Source organism: Urocitellus parryii, chromosome 9 (genome assembly GCF_045843805.1).
Source record: "Urocitellus parryii isolate mUroPar1 chromosome 9, mUroPar1.hap1, whole genome shotgun sequence".
Taxonomy (NCBI): domain Eukaryota; kingdom Metazoa; phylum Chordata; class Mammalia; order Rodentia; family Sciuridae; genus Urocitellus; species Urocitellus parryii.
This window is the reverse complement of record NC_135539.1, coordinates 106,836,915-106,861,753: the sequence shown is the minus strand read 5'-3', so window position 1 is coordinate 106,861,753 and position 24,839 is coordinate 106,836,915. Positions and strand designations below refer to the sequence as shown.

The following is a 24,839-nucleotide window of genomic DNA, read 5'->3' as shown; positions in this document are numbered from 1 at the left end:
CCCAAGCAAGTAAGTAAGGCCATGTCTCAGAACAAAAAATTTTGGTTTGGGGATATAGCAATACATACCAGTTTAGAAGATTGTCGCTATGGATTGGATATGCTTTAGTATGTCTCCAAGGTTTCATGTCCTGAAATTTAATCCCCATTGTGAGATATTAAGAGAGTGAAACTTAATATATGGTATTTAAAGGTGGGGCCTCTGAGAGGTGATTAGGATTAGATAAGGTCAAAAGGGTGAAGTCCCCATGATTGAATTCTGGTGGCTTTATAAAATGAGGGAGAGAAATCAGAGGAATTAGAAATACATGTGTGCTCCCTGACTCTTGCCATGTGACAGCCTGCAGCATCTTCACTATCTGCCATCACTAGATATGGTCTCTGGACCTTAGACCTTTAGAACCCTGTGAGCCAAAATAAAGGTCTGTTTTTGTTTTTGTTATTAAAACTTAGTCTGTGGAATGTGTTATTAAGCAACATAAAACAGACTAAAATAGGTATAATAAAGTTAGAGTGTGTTCTAAGGTCTTTGTAGAAGAATTAACTTCTAGACTCAAGAAAAATAACTGCATGTCTTTATTTTTAGGTTAACAATTAAAGGAATGGAAGAAAACTGTAAACTTCCAAATTATTCAAAGGATAAAGAATGGTTAAGATATTAAAAACAATCAATCCAGAAAGCAGATACTCCTTTCCCTCAAAGGAGAAAAAGAACAGAAATATAGATAGTACAAAATGAAATGGTAGATTTAAACTCTTATGTGAAATAAATCATAGTAAATGTAAATGAACCGAAGTCTCCATTTGAAAATGACAAAGTCTGCTAGGCTGAATTAAAAATAATCCAATTAAATGCTATTATAAGAAATGTCTGAAACAAAGAGCCAATGTAAAAAGATGGCAAATGACCTACTATGTAAATACATCCAGGGGAAAACTGAAGTAGCCATATTAATAGCAAACAAAACAGACTTAGGCAAGAGATATATTAAAGAGGCCTAAATAAGTGAGAAGATATAGCAAGTTCATGCACCAGAAGACTTAATTTGCCAAGGATCAACGAAGTATATTTATCTAACACACATAAATAGTAACTGCAAGTCAACAGGAAAGTGGCAAGAGACTTGAATAGCCATATCATAAAAACAGGAAATCTAAATGGTCAATAAATATATACAACTTTTTAATCAAGGAATTACAAATAAAAGTACTATTTCTAAATTGTCAAAAAGTTAAAATTCTGATAATTTTACACTTGTATATGTTGGCAAGGCTATAGATCAATGGGCACTCTCATAGCAGAAATGTAAATTGGTTCAATTACTTCTTTTCTTTCTGTTTTTTTTTAGATGAAGTCTCACTATTTTGACTGGTCTTGAATTCCTGGGTGCAAGCAGTTCTCCTGCCTCAGCCTCGTGAATAGCCTCCTGGGCAGCCACTGTGCCCAGCTTGAAAAGACAAATATTCTTTGAGTTAGAACTTTCATTCCTGCTAGAGATTTGCACATGTATACCAGGAGAGAAACAGAAGAGTGCTTATGGCACCATTGTTTGCAACAGTCCCATGTTGAAAATAACCCATTAGGAGCAAATAAACTAGAGTATAACCACACAATGGAATTCTAGATAGTAATGAACAGGAGAAAAACCCATGTAACTTACATCGATGACTCTAGTCAGCATAATGTTGAACAGAAAAAAGCAAAAACAATATTCGTTAGGAAGAAATACATAATGGTAAAACACTGAAGAAGAATAAAGATAATTATCTCAAAAATCAAGACAGTTGTTTCCTTTGGATAGGTGTAAAGCTCTGATTAGGAAGGGGCATGAGAGGAAAAGAGATAAGGTCTACAACGTGCAATGTTTTATTTCTAGCCAGATGGTGGCTACTTGAGTTTTAAATATTTAAAATATTAAACATACATTTTATATACTTTTCTGTATGCATGATTTATCTAATAAGAAAAAAACTGAGAAGGAATAAGATAGTGCATCTCATTTATCTTTCTAACTATGGTTTTGGTTTTGTGCACAAGTTCCCTTAAACGACTAACGTAATTTGGCACATTCTCTTTTTGGAAAGGCAGAATTATTTAGGAGGAAAAGCACTAAATAAGGGCTCACAGGACAGAAGCTTTCTTAATTAAATGCTTAATTAAGTTCTCTTAAGAAGCACTCTTAAGCATATTAAGTCTCTCTGTACCCTAATTGCCTATCTATTAAAAGCAAATACTAACAATTGCCCCTATCTCTTGGGATATATGTGACTATTAAATCATAATATAAAGTGAAACATGTTTAGAAAATAGCAAGCATACAAACAGAAAAACGGCAGTTTGCTTTCCATTATCTGAAATTCAAAGATTTTTGTTACACTGGATCTCAGATGATGACAAGAGATAAAAATTAAACCCATGAAAATAAAGACCAAATTCTAATAATTTCACTTTGAATAGCTTTAGTTAGAAAACAGTATATCAGGGCTGGGGATGTGGCTCAAGTGGTAGTGCACTTGCCTGGCATGCGTGCGGCCTGGGTTCGATCCTCTGCACCACATACAAACAAAAATGTTGTGTCCACCAAGAACCAAAAATAAATATTAAAAAAATTCTCTCTCTCTCTCTCTCTCTCTCTCTCTCTCTCTCTCTCTCTCTCTCTTTAAAAAAAAAAAAATCCCTGTCTCTAAATAAAATATTAAAAAAAAAGAAAACAGTATATCAGTTATCAGTAATGAGTAAACAAATTTTCTATTTTAAAAAATAAATACAGAATATTAAATTTAAACTAAGAAATGGTTTAAAAGATGTCACCTCAACAGCTTAGAGGGAGATCTGCTTGTGTTTACTAAAGAAAACTCAAGAACATCTTTTGCGTCAGGTGTGGTGGTACATGCCTGTACTCCCAGCAGCTTGGGAGGTTCTGCAAGACCCTATCCAAGAAAAAAAATAAAAAGGGCTGGAGACATGGCTCAGTGCTAAAAGCACTCCTGGTACAAAAAAGAAAAGAAAGGAAAAAAAAAAAAAAAACATCTTTTTATCTTCCTGAAAAGGAGAAATGTACTTTGCCAATTTATCCATCTAGCATCTTCCCCATGATAAATCATAGTCAATCAACACCTAAATTATTCTCCCTACACAGACTAAAGGAGTCAGCAGAAAAAATAATTTAATTGAGTTTCTGAATTAGCCTCAGTGAGGCTACAGGAAAATTAAGAAACTGAGAGATAAGTCTCATTCACTTTAAATAAGCTTAACCACTGAAAGATGGAAATTTCATGTATTCTGCCATCTATAATATAACTTCTGCCAAATATTACAATGCTCTTATTAGAGGTTTTTCATAATCAGCCACTTAGAAGATGACAGAGACAATATAATATTATGATTCAAAACAATTTATTCTATCATAATATTATACTATATTTTTGTATAAAATATTGATGTTCAAAATTCTGTATACCTGGATATTCTCCCTACTCCAAGTATGTGGTGTTTTATTGGCAAGTAATTTCAGATCTTGAATAGCAAGCCTCTTTACTGCTTTCCTGGGATCATTCTTCAAATACTGCAACAGAAGTTGAATCTATAAAGGAAGTAAAGTCACTCCGTGAAAAATATTGTCACTGAAATTATCATTTGGGATGCAGTGCTATTTAGTGTAACTCTTATATTTGAGACAAGACGTCAAATCAGAGCCTTCTCACTTAAACAGCTATGGACCCATATTTGCATATAAAATACTACTATTTAACCTATACAGTTCTAGCATAGGGACAGGGATTTAACACTCAAATCCTTTCTTTCCTGCCAACTTCACATGTTGCCATGTACTCCCTGACACTCCATTTTCCTTGAGGGCACCCAAGAATCAGTATGAATACAGAGGGGAAAAAGAAAATTCTACTGATCCTTATCAGATAAACTGACTTTGTTATCAAAACTTATGGGTTACCTGCTTGTTTTTTAAAATCATGTATTTAACATGCAAGTTCACTAAAGAATAGGCAGTTTAAAGAAAAATTACCTGCTTAGGTGTATCAACCAAAGATGAAGCTGCAAGCAGAGTAAAAGTGTGCAAAGAAACAATCACCATTTTGGTGGAAGGATAGGACGTGACCAGCTGTTGTAAAAGCTGACGAGCACTGGAAGCCAGGATTGCATCATGGTGCATATGCTGTAAGATGGGGATCAACTTCAGTTTCAAGTCTACTGGTGTAGCTAAACCTAGATACAGAAACAAATGCTCAGAGGTTTCTGATCATCATCCTTAATAACAGTTCAGATTTAAAAGGTCTGACTCAATTAGCAAAATGTCCATTTAAAAACAAATAGCATACTAATACATTATTAATGTTTACAAAATTAAAGGTATTTATATTACTACTAATCAATATATTCAATAGTTTTCTCCTAAAGTATTTATCTTAATATTAACTTTCCAGTCACATTATATTATATAGTTAGTAGAAAAAATTTTTCAAAAGGCACAGTTGAAAGCAATCATATTTGCTGCCTCTTTCTTCTCATATTAATATGATTATACACACATATACATACACTCAATGGCTACAATAAGATTATATTAACAACTTGAATTATTCCGTCAAATTAACAACTTGAATTATTCCGTCAACAACTTAAGCAAGATCAGTATGTAAATTACACTGTATAAAAAAGTTGTGAAGTTCTCTAAACTTTTTCTGTATAGCAGTGTCTTCCTTTACTGCATATACAGCTTCAACTCCACGAGGAATAACCCCAACGCATCTGTTTTTTTGGTACCAAGGATTGAACCCAGAGGCGCTTAACCACTGAGCCACATCCCCAGCCCTTTATTTTATTTAGAGACAGGGTCTCACTGAGTTGGTAGGGACTCACTAAGTTGCTGAGGATGGCTTTGAACTTGTAATCCTCCTGTTTCATCTTCCTGAGCTATTGGGATTACAGGCATGTGCCACGGCACCTGGCTCCCAATGCATTTTTAACTAACACTGGAGCTAAACAAATACACATAAAAGATCTTTCTTTTTATAGCATTGCTTTGTGGCCATGAAGAACAAAAAATTTTTCAAACATAATGTACTACAAACATGCCAAAAGCTAATTTACACTCTGCAGATCAATGGATTTCCCACTGTGAAGTAACTGCTGGTATGAATCCAACACTACATTTCACAAACAGCTTAAAATTAAATATCAGATACTCTAAAACTTCTCTGCCATTTCTTTATCTTGAACCCAAACTTTCTTGCAGCCAAGAAAGGCCACTAAATTGCACAATTCACTGGAATGTCATTTACAAGAATACAAAGAAGGTGGTGCTCTATAAAACTGTGCAATGCTGCAGACCCAGAGCTGCCTTCAACAAATGTTATGTACATAAATGGGATTAACACATCATTTAGCAGGTAAAACTGAAAACTAGGGCTTTGTAGGCTAAGGTAAGGAATTTGGATTTGATTCTAGTTGCCACTCGAAGACACTGGAGGGACATCACCAGAGAGAGCTCCAAACCCCCAAATAACATTGTTCTCCCCCAATTCTGAATGTTTTTCCCCCATTTATCTGCATGCCTCATTCCTTTCCCTCCATGTCTTACTTCATCCATGGCTTCCCCTATCAACATATATAAAATACAAAAGTCCTCCTCCAACCCTGCCATCTACTCTTGGGACTCTCTTTCCTTCTTATCTTATTTTTGCCCATAGCACCTGATATGTCATATATGTATTTCTCTATTGACTCCTCCACCCCTCTAACTAGAATGTAGGTTACATGAGGGCAAGGGCTTTAGTTTATTAATTTCTATACCCAAAGCACCTAGTACAGTTCTGGCATATCAAAGATGCCTAATAAATATTAACTATTATTAATACAAATCCCATTGTCACTTCATATTACTAAATGAAGCATACATACCTTGAATCATTTCACTGATTTTGTTACATATTCCTACAGCAAAATCCCTTTAGAAAGAGAGAACAGCAATAAAATTTTAAATGCAAACAATTAAATTCACTTAAATTTTCTGAAGACTTGACAGAGAACATAATTAGGACAGGAAAACACAATACTCTAAATCATGACTAATACTCCAAGAATCAGATGCTAGGAGGTAGGGTAAGAAATACAATTAAAACAAAATTCTAACCACCAGATAGCTTATGTGAATACTTTTCTTTTTTTTTTTTTCAAATATTTATTTTTTAGGTGTAGATGGACACAACACAATGCCTTTATTTTTATGTGGTGCTGAGGATTGAACCTGGTTCTGCCATGCTAGGCAGCACTCTACTGCTGAGCCACAATCCCAGCCCATGTGAACAGTTTTCTCATGTAGTATTCAAAAAAGATGCCTGGATTTATAAATTTTCTTGCAATTTATATCACTAAATGACAATATCTAAAACAGTCACTATTACTGAATATGATGTTTGAAGCTATACTTTCAATTAAGAAAAACTTTTAACACACAAGCTCTGATTATATAACCAATCAAATGGATTCCTAACATAAATTTCAGAAAAAGAACCGGTATGAAGTAGAAGAAATGCTGGAAATATGGATAGAATCATATAAAACTACTTAAAGTTTGCCATGTTTTTAACATTAGATATTTGTATTTTCCAAGGTGCTGTTTTTGATTCTACTTTAGTAGAAACATCAACAAATGTTGCAAGATTAATAACATGAATGATTGGCATAAAATACTATTATGGAAAAAAATTATCTAGTATGATTAAATCTGGCTAATTAAGTCATAAGTGATATATAAAACAAAATACTTTCACTCTGGTGTTCAATGGAAATCTAAATATTTCCTGCCATTAAGACATTATCTGTGGGGCTAGGAATATAGCTCAGTAGGTAGAGTGCTTGCCTTGTATGCACAAGGGCCTGGGTTCAATCCCCAGCACCATCATCAAAAAAAAAAAAAAATAATAATAATTATATATATATATATATATATATATATATATATATAACTTGTTGTTTTCAGTTTCTCTCTTACAACTGAATAGCAGAATTTTCCACAGGCTACATGATACAGGATGACATCATCTCTCAATAGCTAATATGTATGCTTTGTATTCTTGTGTCTTCTAGAAATTTCTCCTTTTTTTTCAGAGTGCTAGGGATGCTAAGACCTTGTGCACTCTATCACTGAGCTATAGGTCCCTAGAAATTTCTAAAGTTTTAGAAATATGAGAATAACTCAGTTTGCTCTTACTTATTCTAAGTACTTATCTTAGATTATATCTATTATAATCTTTTTTAAACTTATTATCAAACAATAAATCATTATTTTGAAATCCTGATGTTTTCCTTGTGTTTATGCAGAAACATATCAATATACTCTGTCTTGCTTTGCAGCAAAAATTATATTTTTCTAAAATTCTATCTACAACTACTTTGTTTTAGACTTTAACAATATTTTATCTTAAAATAAAAGAAAGTTTATCTGCAAGTAATTTTTCTTATACTTAAGGGTAATTATTAGTTTGAAAAACAGAGATAAGAATAGCTTTCTCAGCCCATAGCTGTACTATGTGAATTTGGAGATGCCAGAAAAGATGAACCTGACTGTTATCAGAGAGTTCTCTAACTCAGAAGAGAGGAATTTATTTTAAAGAAATAGCAAAACTATAAATAAGGAAGAAACATGGCTTGATTTTGAAGAGACTAAAAACTTAGAATGTAAAAAGGACTAAGTATTTTAACTACAGGCATGTTGTGCTCTTTCAAAGAAATAAACTGCTGTTTATAGCTTTTCAAACTAGAAATAAATGATAACTAAGTTAGGCTAGAGAAAAACACACACTAGGTGAGACTTGTGCAACTGATAATACTGAATGCCTGCTGAAGTCAGTGAAGGAAATCAAGGCACCAACACTTTCCAACAAGAGTAACTTTGTTGGGGCTGGGGATATAGCTCAGTTGGTAGAGTGCTTGTCTTGTATGCACAAGGCCCTGGGTTCAATCCCCAGTACCATCTTAAAAAAAAAAAAAAAAAAGTAACTTGTTAGAGATTTGGCTGCATATATAAATTAGTAGCTCATCTACAGAATTTTATTTTTGCCTTTCAAGTGGACAAATCATCTGGCTTTGGCCAGATGTTTTATTGTGCTTGTAACTGTATCAGTGCCACCCAATCATAGAGTATCTTCTCTTATGTAAATTCTTGACAAGAAATAATGTTTGTGAAGAAATTTTCATAGTGAGTAATTTTTTTTTAATCTCATGGTGTATTCTGAAATAACAATATTGACATTTTCACCTATGGTACAAAAACAATGAGGAGTGAAAACTCTCTCAAAGCAGGCCCCAAACTGTATTAACAGTCACTGTATTCTTCACTATTGTATACTCACATAAAAAAAATGAAAAAAAAAAGCCATTTGTACTTCATGTTCTTAGTAAAACACTGAAAATTACTAACTTTACTAAATCTCAACCACTGGGTACATGTCTTTTTAACAGTTTTCAGCAAACTGAAAAACACACTTACAGTAAACAGTAATGCACTTCACAGAAAGTGCCAGTATAATTGGGTTATGACATAAACTGGTTGTTTTTTCACGTAATACCATGGTTATTCAGACTTGGCTATTTGACAGACAGATTCTTGAAATATGAATATAGTGAGTTTGTAACCTTGAGGCAAGTAACAAAGTTTTAAAAATTAATTATAATAAGTGTTTTCAAATTTATCCATTAAGATTTTTGATATAAAAACAACTTTTTATGGAGTTATAGAATTCTAGAAAATTTGTTCTAGTCACAGTTTGAAAGCTTAATACTTGTCACAGTGAAAGCCTTTCCTGATGAAACTGGTGCTGATATTAACAAATATGATCCTTTGATATTATTACACAATGGAATAAATCAACATTTGGATATCCATATAAAACACTGAACCAATATTTTCCAAAACACCAACACGTAAGTTTTTCAACTATTCATTTACCTAGATAGCCTTTAAAAATACTCCTCCCTTTTCATACTATGCATCTGTGTCAGACTGGGTTTTCTTTATATACTTGATAATCAAAAAAACATGTTACTACAGATATGGTGAATACAAAAGTTGATGTGAAAATCAAGCCATACATTAAAGAGTTTTGCAACAATGGTAGACAATGCCATTCTTCTCACAAACTGGTTTTTGTTTTGGAAAATAATTTTTCTCACAAAGATATTCTTATGTTGGGACTGGGATTGTGTCTCAGTGGTAGAGCTCTCCTTTAGCACATGTGAGGGCCTGAGTTCAATCTTCAGCACCACATAAAAATAAATAAACAAAATAAAAGTATTGTGTCCAACTACTTCTAAAAAAATATTTAAAAATATATTCTTATGTTAATAAATTATGGATTTGTTATTTTAAAAAATAAGTACATAGTTTTCAAATTTATCCATTAAAAATCTTGATATATTAAATATAGCTTATAGTCCATATAAACAAAAGTTCTTTGTGGACCTCAGTAAGGCTTTACGAGTATAAAGGGATTCTGATAACAACTAGTTTGAAAACTATTGCTCTAGGGTATCAGTCCCACACTTGCATAAGAAAAAGTAAGATATGAATGTCTTTAAGGGTAGAAGGCAAGTGGTATATATCACATACATATAGACGACTAGTTCCTATTTCTGAGAGCTCCTGCGCTGTTAATCCTTCTGAATTGTTTAGATTTCTGCATAGGTGCCTCCTCTTTCTCACTCAGTTTCAGCTCATGTTACCTCTTTAGAGAGGCTTCCCCTGCTATTCCTAGCTAAAGCTAAATATTTCCTCATTATCTATGTAAAAACTTTTTTAACTTCAAAATTTAAAAATCTGTTATAAGCCTTTAGGGCCAACAAACTGCAAACTAAAAACCTATAGATTTTTTTTTTGATCCAATAATAATTTTTAATTCTTAATAAACAAGATAACTTAAAGATAATGGTATTAAATAAAATAATCTGATATTCCAGTTGCACACTCCCCACTTCATCCCCCCTTTCTCCCTCAAAATCAGACATGACAGCACTGAGCACTTTTCCCTACTAGTAACAACTGGCTAGTGTCTAGGGACAACAGTCCCTTTCATATAGAGCCAATGCTCTTGAGTTCAGCACATTCACCCCTAGAGGACACCTCTCTTACTGACAATGCTCATCTGGCCCCTAAAGGCATTTGGAGCCTGTCAACTCCCGCTCAGTGACCCAAAGATTGGCTCTTTAAAAATACAAAATTTTAACCTTTTGAATAGGATTAAATTAATTCTCAAGGTTTGATTTAGCCAGTTACTCTAAGAATCCAAAATTGAGAGAAATACTAAGACAGAAATCCATCAATGTTAGTAAAGACATGTCATCTCAAGCCAGTCATGGGGCAAGAGGTAAACGCTGATATCAAAAATATGTATTTCATTAATTTTATACTGATATATTTGGATAAGTCCTTCAGGTTTTCCTACTGGACCAATTTGGTATTTTTAAAATATCTCAAATACAAGCATATAACACTGAAGCATGGTATGTTAAAACACTTCCTATACAAACTGCTAATTTATGTGCTTTCTGGTCATCAATTCCATAAGTGATGAATTTTTATTTTTTTCTATGTTAGTCTTAAACACTGCTCAAGAGAAATCAGAAATCCTATAGCTGAAATAAAATTAGCTTTTCATAAAACAAGAGGAAAAACTGAACTACAAATGATTTTCATACATAAAATTTAACCACTGAATTATAAATTCATCCAAAATTAGAAGTTAAATTTAGAAAACTATTTTTGGAAGCACTGGACATATATAATTAACCTAACAGATTATAAAGCACACTTTGATAGAGGTAATCAGATGATAACTATTCACAGCTTAACTCCTATTCAATAAAAAATTTCAGACAGTTCTCTCAATATCGATAACCCAGTAAGAAAAAAAATTTCCTATTTTCAAAAGCATAAATAGGAGGGGCTGGGGCTGTAGCTCAGCAGCAGATCACTTATCTCGCATGTATGAAGTACTGGATTTGATCTTCAGCACAACAGTAAAACAAACAAATAAAATAAAGGCATTCTGTCCATCTACAACTACAAAAAAAAATTTTTAAAGCATAAATAGAAACTATATTCAATTATTTCTCTTCTTATTAATTTTGAGCTGTGAAATTAAAAATCATATGCTTTCTATACTCTTCTCTTCCAATGAATAATCACAGAATTCTTTGAGATTTGATAAAATCAGCTGAAGAGAAAATTATATACATATAATTAAAACTGGAAGAAAGTTGGTGATTATGGCAAGTTTTATCAAATTTAACAGACTTTATTGAAATTGCTATTTATTATTTGCCTGATTATAAAACTAAAGCTAGTTCATGGCAAGATGTAAAGAAACTTAGAAAATTATGCCATCTTATCACCCAGAGACAACATTTTGATATATATCCTTTGAACCCTTTTTCTATTCCATAAATACAAATATTTATTGTTACAAGTTAACATTAAAACTAGCATTCTTAGCAGCAAATTCTAGTATGCACTACTGACTTCTTAGAAGTGGATTTTCTGGGTTAAAGGGATATATATTTTTAAGGTTTTCATACATATTGCCAGAATGGTCTCCAGAAAGCAATGCTAATTTTGATGTGGGCCAAGGGGATATTACTTTTAACAGAGGTAAGCATACAAGTCAGATCATAGTTAACATCTCAGCTAAAAAAACTTCTCTAATATAATATTCTGAAAAGATTAAGTTGGGTTTAATTCAAGTTACTGTCTCTGTCAAACTGTACATGGCTGTATATAAATAGTTTGACAAGGAAACAGAAATAAAACAGCAATTTAGTACCTTGAGTGGGTGTGCAGAAGATTCTTCAGTGGACAAAGCTGCTGCTACCCCATGAAACCTTCCTAAATCACTCTATGCTGATCTTGTTCTCTGGAAACCAGCATCTGAATTAAGCTTTCTATAAGTCTTGTTTCCCCGACATGTTGTAAATCCTCTTGGAAAAAACACCCTGTGATTTACACTTTTTGTAACCCATAATGTTTATATATACAATAACCAGTTATTCCTTCAAAAAAATCTTGGGAAGCCAAATTACTACAATTGCCTGTGCTTACTTTGACTGTGCAGAGAAGTTTGCAGCAGCAAAAACAGCAGCTTCAACTTCCACATTATCATGTGAATCCAAACTCTGGCGAATACTGTGATGAGCATTCTTCCTTTCAGGAATTATTGATGCCAGACTTCCCAACATCCTGCAGTAATAGAGAAACCCAAGAACTGAATAAATTCAAGGTCAGGAAAGGAAGAAGCAAAGCAAGCTAGATTATCAGAACTAAAGTTTGTAGGCCATTCCATTTCAGGTGAATAAAGCTTAACTTCAGGAATCAAGCAATGAGTGGAATTCTAAACACTTTTACATACTTTAACATGCCAGAGCTATCAAAATGGCTTACCTAACACAAAAAGTTTCAAAAAATCATCTTGAAATACATCCAAGGTACCAAATAGGGCCCCAAAAAGAAACTTTTTAAATTACTAAAGCATTAAAATATCAATTTTCCAGGGTTGAATGAAGTACATTTTAGCAAAGCATTAAGAATATAACATTTTTACTATTAAGCAGATTCACAAAGTAAATCAGTAAAACTTCCAAGACTTTTCCCCCTCACATCAATAAATAATGGTATCGTGATTTTCAAATCTGTCTTCAGTATCAAGAGAACAGAGGTAGAGGATGCCCCCTAGAGCTCATACCAGAATCAGCAATAGTGAGGAAGTTAACTTCTAGAAAACACAATTCATTTTATATAATAATAATTATAATAAAATCATAGATTTGAAAAGGAAAAAATCCATTGTTTGCAATATAAACTACAGAAAGTAAAGCCTGAAAAATCCTTTTGGCAGAAAGCTACGGATTTTAGAAAACTGCAAAACAATGAAATAAACAGAACCTACAATGTTCCTATAATAACAACCTTCCTAAAATTAACATCCTAAGTGAATAATAAAGTTAATTTCCAACTTAACATGTCTTCACCTAATGATTTTATGGAGCTATAACTGATTAGAACTAAGTAGTTGAGTTCTTATAAAATAAATACAAATGAACTAAATTTGTAATTTATAATCAACTTCAACAAAAAGTTTTGAAATTGCACATTAAAAAAAAAACAGAAAAGGCTACCAATGTAATATATTTTTTTTACCAGAAAAGATCACCATATATTTTATTACATAGTAACAAACTTTTAGCCAGGTTTTATCAATATTAAGATCCATTCTGTACCATATCTATTTTATACAACATAAACTGTAGTCAAATACACTCACTTACATGCCCAAATCCTTTTCAAAGACCCACCTCAATAGCCAGATTTTTTTTCAATTCTATGGAGATTTCTAAATGTCTTCTGGCATATTTCTTCATTTTATCATACAGGAAATAACTTAAGGTGGATTTTTTTTCATTTTACATCAACAAAAGTAATTTACTTCATATCAGTTCATTGGAGTGTCAATTAGAACTAGAACAAGTCTCTCTAAACAGAATAGCCATACTTCTTTTTAGCTGACTAGTCCACTGTTCCCCATTATCTTTTTTATCCTTTCTTCCTTTTTTTTTAGGTGGGGGGCGGGCAGGTACTGGGGATTGAACTCAGGGGTACTTGACCATTGAGTCACATCCCCAGCCCTATTTTGTATTTTATTTAGAGACAGGGTCTCACTGAGTTGCTTAGCGCCTCATTTTTGCTGAAGCTGACTTTGAATTTGAGATCCTCCTGCCTTAGCCTCCTGAGCCGCTGGGATTACAGGTGTCCACCACCATGCCTGGCGAAAAACACATTATCTTTTGAAAATTATAAAAGCAACAAATTATGCCCCCTCCTTTTAAAAGAAGAACATTCTGAGAACTGCATTGTATACACTGAATATGTATGGTAGTTAACTGTGGTAAGCACACATATGGCTAAGTTAATTGGTTTATCATTGCCAACATCTGGGGAGGCTTTCACATAGTCACAGTTTGAAATTGTCTGTATACATACATACATGTATGTATGTATGTATGTGTGTATGTATGTATATGTATGGATGTATATATATGTATGTATATATTCTGAAACATATACTATTTAACTTGTAAACACAAAAACATAAGGGACATGATGCTGATTTACAACTTCTACATTAAAACATAACACTGGAAGTAATTCTGTTCCTGGATTTCAGGTCCTAAAAGAAGTTTTTCTCTGCTTTGTATGTAATGCCTAAAACATATATCTGAAAAATTATTGGTACTAGCATATATAAGAAACTCACATAACTTTATAATAAAAAGATAAATAACATAAAATGGGCAAAAGACACTTTTTAAGAAGATATGAGCTGGGCATGGTGGTGCATGCCTATAATCTCAGCAGCTTGGGAGAATGAGGCAGGAGGATCGTGAGCTCAAAGGTACCTCAGTAACTTAGCAAGTCCCTAAGCAACTCAATGAGACCCTGTCTCTAAATAAATATTATTTTGTGTATTTTGATGTGGCTCAGTGGTTAAGCCTGTCTGGGTTCAATCCCCCACTATCCAAAAAAAAAAAAAAAAAAAGATATAAGCAGCCAAAAGGTACATGAAAAAGTACTTAACATCATTACTGCCAAAGTAAAGTCACTATACATCCATTAGAACGACTAAAACTTTTAAAAAGCTAACATCAAAAGTTTTGGCAAGGTGTGAAGCAGGCAGAACTCTCATACATTGTTGGGGGAGATATAAAATGGCAAGAACACCAGAAAATGTCTAGCAATTTCTTATAAAACTAAATATACATTATGAATGATCCAGTGATTTTACTCAGAGGTATAAACCCACCAGAAAATAAAGCATGTTCACAAAAGATCTCATACAAGAAGAATGTTCATAGCAGCTTTATTTTTAATAGCAACAAACTGAAAATAAATGTTTGTTGTTAAGAAAATAGATAAATAAATTGTTATAGTGATACAATAGAAAACTACTCACCATTAAAAAATGGTTATTGATATACATGGGTTAATCTCAAAAACACTATGTTGCCTCAAAGAAGTCTCACACAAAAGGATTCCTATTGCCTGAGTCCATCCACATAAAGTTTGAAAACACAAAAACTACTAGTCTATGATAGCAAAAAGTCAAATGAGTAGTTACTTCTGGGAGGTGATTATGGGTCCAGCTCAGAAGGGGTACACAGAGATTTCTAGAGTGATGGTAAATTCAGTATTTTCAAAAGGGTTAGGGATACATGAGGCAATTGTCATAATCAGTAAATATACATGTAAAATTTGTGCTTTGCACTGGAGGCAAATTTTCATTAAAAAAAAAAAACAGATAATTTTTTTTTACCAGAAAAGATCACCATATATTTTATTACTATGTAATAAAATTGATATGACTTTTCTCCTTGAAACTGAACTTTCTTTTTGAGAACTTTCTAGAAATTACTGGTTTTATCAATTAGAACAGTCCTTACAGAAGAAATGAGGCAAGGCTCAACTGCTATCTACGAGAAGGGCAAGAACGCAAAATGAATGGCATATTCAAACATTAAGCTACTTCTTTTCAAAATATTCATACTAGCTCTAATTATTTGTAAAATTTATCTATTCCTTAAATTCTATTCTTCTTCTTTATTATCCTCTGATTAAAAAAAAAACATACTTGTAAAAAAAAAATTCAAACCTTATAAAATCATACAAAGTCTCTTATAATCCACAACCCAATGATCCTGCCCAAAATCATCACTTTTAACAGGATATGTTCCTCCATATTTTCACTGAGTCAAATAAATACACACATTAGTATTAACTGACTAAAATTAGTAAAAATGTAAATTACCTGATCATTTTTTAAACTTAGTCTCTGTATATTAGTACATATAGACATATCATTCTTTGAAACTGATGTAAATTAACTGTTCTCATATTGTTAGAATAATTCCCCCCAATTTATCATTGTAAAATAACACTATGATCATCCATATACATCTTCACCAACTTATTAACTGACTTTAAAACCATATATTGTTCAATTTAATCTCTCAAAAGAAAAGGAATAAAAAAAGCACTTAATTATGAACAAAAAGAATTGATGCTTGAAGTGGAAAAAAGTAAACTCAGGCAGAAGTGACATCTTGGACCTCCTGATCAAAAAGAGGATTGTCTGGGCAGGGAGAGTCAGAAATAAAAATTATAATTTAGGAAAATAAATTTCAAAAAATCCCCTAAAATTATACATATAAAAATTTATGGTTCACACAGGATATGAAGCTTACAAAAGGAAATTTGAACAAAATAAAAATTTAAAATAAAAGTACCAAGAAAGAAAAGGAAAGACTAAAGAAACTACAGTGGTTTATCCAGTGTTCTCCAAGAAATTCTAACATAAACTATCACATGCAAAAATGAGCACATAACCAGGATGAATGTAGAAAACGGACAGAAAACAAGGTCAAGAAGGCAAAAGTTCAAAACGAACTGAGGCTAAGCTATACTGAAATTCACCAAGTTATTTGATCAGAACTCCCACCTACATAGAGGAATGTTTCAAATACAAGTTAGGCAACAATTTACCACCAAAACAGTAATACAGATGTTAATTGAAAAGAATTTCAGATTAGGATATTACCACATTTTTGCACTGAGTCTTAGTCAAAACCCAAAATAAATCTCTAATATTTAAAATCAAACAAGTACATTGCCTTTAGTTACAGCTTAGTCTTAGGATGAATGATTATTGAACAGCATACCGGAGTGTGATGGCTCTTGCTACAGGATCATTACTATGAATCACAGAGAAAATTCTCTTCACAAATTCATCCACATTTAGGATCTTCTCCAAATGCTTCTCACTTTGTTGGGTAACTTTAAGAACACATAGCCTCAGAAAATTGTTTCTAGGAAAACCAGAGATAATATAATTGAATCACTTTAGGAAAGTAATATCTGGGATTAAAGCAACATTAAAGATATTAAATTTTAGCAACAAGCAAATGTTTTTCCAGCTTATCATTATCTGTTTCACCACTGAAAGGGTTACCTGAAGTCTGTACTTCAAGAGGATACCAAGCATAAACACAGCTATGCCCTAAAGAAGTAAATACTCTCTGAATCATATTCTTCATTTTTGTTAAGTGTCATTAAATCTCATACCAAGGTGTAGTGCACACTGCAATATGCTCCACTAAAATGGTAAGTAACCATGTAGAAGTCCCAAAGGGAAAAAAGAAAACCATAACACAAAACAAAGAAATATGAACAATACATGCTTTAGAATAGTGAGGCTTTTGAGAGACTTACCCAACTCTGAAAACATCAGCTAACTTTAGGAATGCAGAATTGATGAGAATAGGAAATGGATACTTCTGAAAAAGCCTGGGAAAGCGGACAACTGCTTCACACTGTTCACCAAGTTTGCCAGATCTTAGACCTATCAAAAACATGAAAGGAGAACACAACTTAAAAATTTGTGTCTGCAAGTCAAAAAAAGCAGACACCAACTTATTACACAGTAAGGTAACAATCATTCTTAATAATTACATAAAGTACAACCACAATTCATTTCTCACTTAAAAATAGTACATAAATTAGTAATTTGATAAATTGATACTTTTAGATACATAATAATGAAAAAGAAAAATAATTTTAAAGGTCAGTAGTAACTTAAGGCTATTCAGCGACATAAAATAAATGCCAAAAAATTTCTAAATCACAGAATTTATGTTCTCTGACCACAATGGAACTAAATTAAAAAGAGTAAAATATTGGGGTTGGGACTTTGAAAGCGAGAAGATCCTGGAACAATGTATTTCAAACGCTGAAAAATAATGGATTCCAACCAAGAATACTGTATCCAGCAAAATTAAGCTTCAGATTTGACAATGAAATTAAAATCTTTCACGATAAACAAAAGCTAAAAGAATTTGAAGCCAGAAAACCAGCACTGCAAAGCATTTTGAACAGAATACTACAAGAAGAGGAATTGAAAAATAGTGCCCAAAACTAACAGCAGGAGGTATCTCAGTAAAGGGGGAGGAAAATAACCAAAAAGTAAAAACTAGCCAAACTAAAATAAATAAATAAATAAACATGACTGAAAGTACAAATTATAATTCAATTGTAACCTTAAATGTTAATGGCCTAAACTCACCAATCAAGAGACATAGGCTAGTAACCTGGATCAAAAAAACAAATCCAACAATATGCTGCCTTCAGGAGACTCATATGATAGGAAAAGACATACACAGGCTGAAGGTAAAAGGTTGGGAAAAAATCATACCACTCACATGGTCCTTGGAAGCAAGCAGGAGTGGCCATACTCATTGAATAAAATCAACTTCAAACCTAAGTTAATCAAAAGGGATAAAGAAGGACACTATATGCTGTTAAAAGGAACCATCCACCAACAAGACATAACAATTATCAATTTGTATGTACCAAACAATGGAGCTGCAACGTTCATAAAACAAACTCTCCTCAAGTTCAAGAGTCAAATAGGCTACAACACAATAATTATGGGTGACTTCAACACACCGCTCTCACCATTAGACAGATCCTCTAGACAAAAGTTGAATAAAGAAACTACTGAACTCAATAGCACAATCAATAACCTAGACTTAACCGACATATATAGAATATATCAACCATCATCAAGTGGATATATGTTCTTCTCAGCAGCACATGGATCCTACTCAAAGACAGACCATATATTATGCCATAAGGCAACTCTTAATAAATATAAAGGCGTGGAGATAATACCATGCACCATATCTGATCATAATGGAATGAAACTGGAAATCAATGATAAAAGAAGGAAGGAAAAATCCTACATCACATGGAAAATGAACAATATGTTACTGAATGATCAATGGGTTACAGAAGACATAAAGGAGGAAATAAAAAAAATTCTTAGAGACGAATGACAATACAGACACAACATACCGGAATCTGTGGGACACAATGAAAGCAGTTTTAAGAGGGAAATTCATTTCTTGGAGTTCTTTCCTCAAAAAAAAGAAAAAAACCAACAAATAAATGAACTCACACTACACCTCAAAAACCTAGAAAAGGAAGAGCAAAACAACAGCAAATGTAGTAGAAGACAAGAAATAATTAAAATTAGAGCAGAAATCAACGAACTTGAAACAAAAAAAAACCATTGAAAAAATTGAAAAAACTAAAAGTTGGTTCTTTGAAAAAATAAATAAGATTGACAGGCCCTTAGCCATGCTAATGAAGAGAAGAAGAGAGAGAACTCAAATTACTAACATACGGGATGAAAAAGGCAATATCACAACAGACACTACAGAAATACAGAAGATAATTAGAAAGTATTTTGAAACCCTATATTCCAATAAAATAGAAGATAGTGAAGATATCGATAAATTTCTTAAGTCATACAATCTGCCCAGATTGAGTCAGGAAGACACACACAATTTAAACAGACCAATAACAAAGGAAGAAATTGAAGAAGCCATCAAAAGACTACCAACCAAAAAAAGCCCTGGACCGGATGGGTATACAGCGGAGTTTTACAAAACCTTCAAATAAGAATTAATACCAATATTTTTCAAGCTATTTCAAGAAATAGAAAAAGAAGGAGCTCTTCCAAATTCATTCTATGAGGCCAACATCACCCTGATCCCGAAATCAGAAAAAGACACTTCAAAAAAAGAAAACTACAGACCAATATCTCTAATGAACTTGGATGCAAAAATTCTCAATAAAATCCTGGTGAATCGAATACAAAAGCATATCAAAAAAATTGTGCACCATGATCAAGTAGGATTCATCCCTGGGATGCAAGGCTGGTTCAATATACGGAAATCAATAAATACTATTCACCACATCAATAGACTTAAAGACAAGAACCGTATGATCATCTCGATAGATGCAGAAAAAGCATTTGACAAAGTACAGCATCCCTTTATGTTCAAAACACTAGAAAAACTAGGGATAACAGGAACTTACCTCAACATTGTAAAAGCTATATATGCTAAACCTCAGGCTAGCATCATCCTAAATGGAGAAAAACTGAAGGCATTCCCTCTAAAATCTGGAACAAGAAAAGGATGCCCTCTATCACCACTTCTATTCAATTTAGTTCTTGAAATACTAGACAGACAAAAGAAATTAAAGGCATAAAAATAGGAAAAGAAGAACTTAAATTATAGCTATTTGCGGATGACATGATAATATATTTAGCAGACCCAAAAGGGTCCACAAAGAAACTGCTAGAGTTAATAAATGAATTCAGCAAAGTGGCAGGATATAAAATCAACACGCATAAATCAAAGGCATTCCTGTATATCAGCAACAAAACTTCTGAAATGGAAATGAGGAAAACCACTCCATTCACAATATCCTCAAAGAAAATAAAATACTTGGGAATCAACCTAACAAAAGAGGTGAAAGATTTATACAATGAAAACTACAGAACCCTAAAGAGAGAGAGATAGAAGAAGATCTTAGAAGATGGAAAAATATACCCTGTTCATAGATAGGCAGAACTAACATCATCAAAATGGCGATATTACCCAAAGTTCTCTACAGGTTTAATGCAATGCCAATTAAAATCCCAACAGCATTTCTTGTAGAAATAGATAAAGCAATCATGAAATTCATATGGAAAAACAAAAAACCCAGAATAGCAAAAGCAATTCTAAGCAGGAAGTGTGAATCTGGAGGTATAGCGATACCAGAGTTCAAACTGTACCACAAAGCAATAGTAACAAAAACAGCGTGGTACTGGTACCAAAACAGGCAGGTGGACCAATGGTACAGAATAGAGGACACAGAAACCAATCCACAAAATTACAACTTTCTTATATTTGATAAAGGGGCTAAAAGCATGTAATGGAGGAAGGATAGCATCTTCAACAAATGGTGCTGGGAAAATTGGAAATCCATATGCAACAAAATGAAACTGAATCCCTTTCTCTCGCCATGCACAAAAGTTAACTCAAAATGGATCAAGGAGCTAGATATCAAATCAGAGACACTGCGTCTGACAGAAGAAAAAGTTGGCTACGATCTACATACTGTGGGGTCGGGCTCCAAATTCCTTAATAGGACGCCCATAGCCTAAGAGTTAATAACAAGAATAAATAAATGGGACTTACTTAAACTAAAAAGTTTTTTTCTCAGCAAGAGAAACAATAAGAGAGGTAAATAGAGAGCCTACATCCTGGGAACAAATTTTTACCCCTCACACTTCAGATAGAGCCCTAATATCCAGAATATACAAAGAACTCAAAAAATTAAACAATAAGATAACAAATAACCCAATCAACAAATGGGCCAAGGACCTGAACAGACACTTCACAGAGGAGGACATACAATCAATCAACAAGTACATGAAAAAATGCTCACCATCTCTAGAAGTCAGAGAAATGCAAATCAAAACCATCCTAAGATACCATCTCACTCCAGTAAGATTGGCAGCCATTATGAAGTCAAAGAACAATAAGTGTTGGTGAGGATGTGGGGAAAAGGGTACACTTGTACACTGCTGGTGGGACTGCAAATTGGTAAGGCCAATTTGGAAAGCAGTATGGAGATACCTGGGAAAGCTGGGAACGGATCCACCATTTGACCCAGCTATCGCCCTCCTCGGACTATTCCTTTTATCTTATAAGAGCGTACTATAGGGATACTGCCACATCAATGATCATAGTGGCACAATTCGCAATAGCTAGACTGTGGAACCAACCTAGATGCCCTTCAATAGATGAATAGATTAAAAAAATGTGGCATCTATACACAATGGAGTACTACGCAGCACTAAAAAATGACAAAATCATAGAATTTTCAGGGAAATGGATGGCAGTAGAGCAGATTATGCTAAGTGAAGCTAGCCAATCCTTAAAAAACAAATGCCAAATGTCTTCTTAGATATAAAGAGAGCAATAAGAACAGAACAGGGAGGAAGAGCATGAGGAAAAGATTAACATTAAACAGAGACGAGTGGGGGGAGAGAAAGGGAGAGAGAAGGGAAAGCATATGGAAATGGTAGGAGACCCTCAATGTTACACAAAATTACATAGAAGAGGTTGTGAGGGGAAACGGGGGGGGGTGGGAAACAAGGGAGAGAATTGAACAACAGCAGATGAGGTAGAGAGGGATGATGGGAGGGGAGGGGAGGGGGGATAGTAGGGGATAGGAAAGGTAGCAGAATACAACAGTCACTAATATGCCATTATGTAAAAATGTGAGTGTGTAACCAATGTGATTCTGCAATTTGTATTTGGAGTAAAAATGGGAGTTCATAACCCAATTGAGTCAAATGTATGAAAGATGATATATCATGAGCTTTGTAATGTTTTGAACAACCAATAAAAAAAAATTCTAAACCACAGAATTTATGTTCTCTGACCACAATGGAATTAAATTAAAAAGAGTAAAATATTGGGGTTGGGACTGTGGCTCAGTGGTAGCACACTTGCCTGGTATGTGTGAGGCTCTGGGTTGGATTCTCAGTACCATGTATAAATAAATAAAAAAATAAAGATCTATCAACAACTAAAAAATATTAAAAGAGTAAAGTATCTAGAAACCTCCCAAATATTTGATAATTAAGCAATGCACACCTAAATAACCCACAGATGAAAGAAGAAATCAGAAAGAAAATTAGGAAAATATTTTGAACTGTATGAAAACGAAAATACAATTTGTGGGATATTTAGTGCTTCAAGGAACATTTATGACATTAACTATATTAGGAAAGAAGAAAGGAATCCAATCAATGATCTAACAAGGATGCCAACATAATTCAATGTGGAAAAGATAACCCTTTTAACATGTGATTCTTAAAAAATTAGATATCCAAAAGAAAAAAAAAGTTAACCTCAACCCTTAACTTGCTCTATAATCAAAAATTAACTAAAAATATGAATCTAAAATGTAAGATTGAAATATAAGAGCTAAAATTATAAATTGTAGAAGAAAATGGGGGAAATTTTCGCAAGCTTGTTTTAGGCAAAGAATTCTTAGATTAAAATACAAAAAGCATGATCCATAAAATTAAAAAGTAGTAGCTAAATTCCACTGAAATTAAAATTTCTGAATGAAAATAGAGAATGGTCAAAATAGCAGTTAAAGCAGGGCATAGTGGCATCTGCCTGTAATACCAGCTACTTGGGAGGCTGAGACAAGAGGATTAGAAGTTCAAGGCTAGCCTGGACAATTTAGTGAGACCCTGTCTCAAGGTAAAATTAAAAAGGGCTGGGGGTGTAGCTCAGTGGTAGAGTGCTTGCCTAGCATGTGTGAAGCCCTGGGTTTAATCCCTAGTACTGGGGAAAACAAAACAACAACAACAACAGCAAAGCAATTAATCATAATAATGATGATGTATCCTAAGTGCTTATTCTGTGTCAGATGCTCTACTAAAGTACTTTACAAGTAATAACGTCTCATATAATCACAGAAGCTAGGCACTATTATCTTCCCCATTTTCAAGATGAAGAAAAAGGCAAAAAAACTTTCCTAAAAAAGAGCTAACAAATGGCTAAGATTCAAATCCTGGTAGTCTGCTTCCAGAGCTTATGGTCCTAAACCATTATGCTAAAATCCATCTCTAGCAAGCAAGTAGAAAGACAGATTAAATTTTTTTTCTTTTTTAATATTTATTTTTTAGTTTTTGGCGGACACAACATCTTTGTTTGTATGTGGTGCTGAGGATCGAACCCGGGCCGCACGCATGCCAGGCGAGCGTGCTACCGCTTGAGCCACATCCCCAGTCCGACAGATTAAAATTAAAGAATAAAACATTTGAATTAGTGATTTCAGAGTGGCAAAATTCTGAAGGATGACAAATTCCAGGAAACTGAGGAAAAAATAACAAATTATGGTAATCTTAGAGTTCTGATCAAGTTTCAAAACAGCAAAAATTTCTAGATAGCATGTATTAGTAGCTCTTAGTTGCAAGCTGCACAGAAGCTAACTGGCTGTAAGTAGAAAATTGGTTTATTACAAGACTAATAAACAAAAATTTAAGGCTAAATTTCTAAGAGCATTAATACCACACTGCCAAATTGATTAGATGAGGACACCTAGCATTGCTAGGAAACACCAGATGCTACAATACCACCTAGGAATATCATAGACATTAGTGCTACTATTGTACACTAAGAATACTGAAGCCACTCTTGCTGTCAGGACAAGGACCTGTGAGTATGCTCTTCAACTCTTCTTGCATAACTCCTAAATTAGAGCTCGAAGGAGGTGTGTCCAATTGGCAGAGGCTAGGCCAGACACTGCACTCTTTCAAGGATCAAGCAGGAAGACAGTTTCACTTATACCTTGATGAGACAGGGCTCATGATGTGGGACATTCCTCAAGCACAGAAATGATCAGAAGATGCTAAGCAACCACTAACATGACTAACATTTACTGCAGAGTACCACTAATGAACCATTACCAATAAAGAATATTTCAGGAGGATCTATCATATACATTTGCTTTAACTAAGAGATGATGATGATGGCCACGATTCAAAATGAACCATCTTAATATCTAGTCATTAAAAAAAAAAAAAAAGGTGTTTGTGTTGAAAAGGAAGCAGACATACAAACACAAGTATGCACCACACATTTAAGGTAACCTGACAATTCACAGCTTAATAAACTGATAATAGCAAAGCCTTAATTTATATTTAAAAAGCAGATACAAATGAAATAATGTCAATTCAACTAATGATGCATTAAAAATAAGCATTCTTTTCCAAAATTTTCAGAAATTGTTATGTGTACATGGTGAGATTGAGTGCAGTAGGCACATAATAGTGATTTAGAATCCTAATAAACTAATTTTA

General features: G+C 33.4%; 1 protein-coding gene and 1 non-coding gene across 2 annotated transcripts in view; one reads left to right on the top strand and one right to left on the bottom strand.

Annotated features, from left to right (window-relative positions):
* Ints7 (integrator complex subunit 7) overlaps window positions 1-24,839 on the bottom strand; it is a 77,539-nt gene that overhangs the window by 47,512 nt on the left and 5,188 nt on the right. The window contains exons 2-7 of the mRNA XM_026387510.2: window positions 17,330-17,459; window positions 16,780-16,926; window positions 12,113-12,250; window positions 5,920-5,966; window positions 4,025-4,224; window positions 3,461-3,583 (exon numbers count right to left, since the gene is read on the bottom strand). Of these exons, the coding sequence (XP_026243295.1) occupies window positions 3,461-3,583; window positions 4,025-4,224; window positions 5,920-5,966; window positions 12,113-12,250; window positions 16,780-16,926; window positions 17,330-17,459 (785 nt within the window). The remainder of the gene's footprint in view (window positions 1-3,460; window positions 3,584-4,024; window positions 4,225-5,919; window positions 5,967-12,112; window positions 12,251-16,779; window positions 16,927-17,329; window positions 17,460-24,839) is intronic.
* Window positions 7,924-7,996, top strand: Trnat-ugu (transfer RNA threonine (anticodon UGU)). The gene has a single exon. It is a non-coding gene; the product is annotated as a tRNA-Thr (tRNA).